The sequence below is a fragment of the Corvus brachyrhynchos genome, unplaced genomic scaffold, assembly GCF_000691975.1.
Source record: "Corvus brachyrhynchos isolate BGI_N302 unplaced genomic scaffold, ASM69197v1 scaffold61, whole genome shotgun sequence".
In the NCBI taxonomy this organism is placed as follows: Eukaryota; Metazoa; Chordata; class Aves; order Passeriformes; family Corvidae; genus Corvus; species Corvus brachyrhynchos.
The window spans coordinates 2,033,034-2,034,797 of NW_008236478.1; the positions used below are offsets into that span (position 1 = coordinate 2,033,034).

At 45.3% G+C, this 1,764-nt stretch overlaps 1 protein-coding gene across 1 annotated transcript in view; it reads right to left on the reverse strand.

The window, feature by feature from the left end:
• The window catches only part of HIF1AN (hypoxia inducible factor 1 alpha subunit inhibitor), an 11,388-nt gene extending 9,733 nt beyond the window's left edge, over positions 1–1,655 (reverse strand). Inside the window, exon 1 of the mRNA XM_008643884.1 lies at positions 1,596–1,655. Within this exon, the coding sequence (XP_008642106.1) occupies positions 1,596–1,655 (60 nt within the window). The remainder of the gene's footprint in view (positions 1–1,595) is intronic.
• Between the last annotated feature and the right edge of the window lie 109 nt (positions 1,656–1,764).

Genomic DNA, 1,764 nt, shown 5'->3' on the forward strand with positions numbered 1-1,764 from the left:
CTCCGCTGCCCTTCGCCTCCTGTCCCTTTCCAAGGCTCTCGGACATCCCTGGGAGCTGGGAGCACAGGCGGGTGAAAGACCCACTACAGAGAACAGAAAGGATCGTCTCGTTGCCGGGCCCCGTGCCTCCCCGCGTGCCTGCAGCCTGCAGCCCCTTCCCCTCAAGGGCAGCGAACCGGGCGCAAGCGCTGCCTCTCGGGCATTTCCATTGCCCTGATGGAAACAGCGCTGCCCGCTGCCTCAGTCTGCCTGCGGGAAATGTACTGCGCAGCTCTGCGCCCGAAAACGACAAGGTTAATTAACACTTGCTACGAAAAAAATGTGTAGCACTGCCTGGTGCAACTAACACCCAGCTTGTGATAGCGACTACATCATTTTAGCAGGATTTCATGAACTGTGTGACTGAAGCTGGAGCTGTTGAATTATTTTCTTGTTGTATGTTTGTTATGTGAGATAGAGTCTACATTTGGCTTTTAATCTGCAAACAGCAAGAATGATGATCGCTATTTCCCAAGAACGCATGCCACATTAGGCATCAGCTCTGGAGAAAATTTTGGTCTCTGGCATTCAGTGGCTTTCACCTTACAGTAGCTGGGATTTGTTCTTCTGCCTGCACAAAACTTTGCGTTCATGAGAATAATGCAATTTCCATTTGTCCTTGAAAAATTTATTAATACACTTAGTTGCTAGGGAAATGAATGCCCACTCACCTTTTAAATCTGCTGTACAGGTTAACAAGAAATTTTACAGTGTGTTTGCAAATATATTTGGGTGCTTACGAAACTTGAAACACAGCTGTGGAAAACTCAAACATAATTCAGAAAATAAATACCCAGTGCTGAAGACCTGATGTAAGAAGCAGCTGACCACAATCCAAGCCTGCAGTGAGGCCTGAGCCCAAGTCAATGGGAACCAAAGGTCCCCACTTCCCGTGCTGTCCCCACACTGCTGTAGGCTGCAGAGGTGGGACAAGCACCAAATGCTGCTCCATGGAAAACAGCAGCAGCATCTGCAGTGGAAGGTTGGACTCTTGGGTTAATAACTTTATTAGATAATGGAGTAACTTCACTGCATACTCGTTTGTAAGAGAGTTGGCTGAATTAAGACACCATCCCTAAAATGACATCAGTAGGCCTTTCTTTGGGATAAGTGAAAGGATCCTGTTCTTTGTCTGCAACAAAGCCCCCATCTCAGGCATGCTGTATCTCATATATTTTTGTGGTTCATCACTATCTTCATTCAATTATTAGGTTTACAATTAATGTTGTTATTAGAAGGAATGGCTTTAATGACAAATCGTCTGTGATAGTTTTCGAGCTGCAAAGGTTTATAATGTAAATCTTTATAGAGACATTACCCATTACGGCTGATGTGAATAACTGAAGGAAAATGAGTTCAACTACCACAGAGTTTACATAATGAAGTAAACTGCAAAATCCTTTAATGCTCATATTGATTTTATTTACAATAATACATTGCTTACATTTGAAGAATCACATTGCTAAATTAACATGCCATTTCTGCGGTCCACCTTCCCCTGGCTCCATGGAGATAAGACGATTCCATTTGGGTATTGACTTTAATAATATTGATACTGATACAAAGAAGGCGATTTGCATAACGCCGCCGGGCACGGCATCGATCCGATTGAGCATCGATCCGGCTGCTCCGCAGGAGGCTCCCCGCGTCTGGAAGGCAGTACCTGCCATAAATTTCCATTGTCCCGCTTCAGACGCTGGACGACAGAGCAACCGTGCCTCTCCC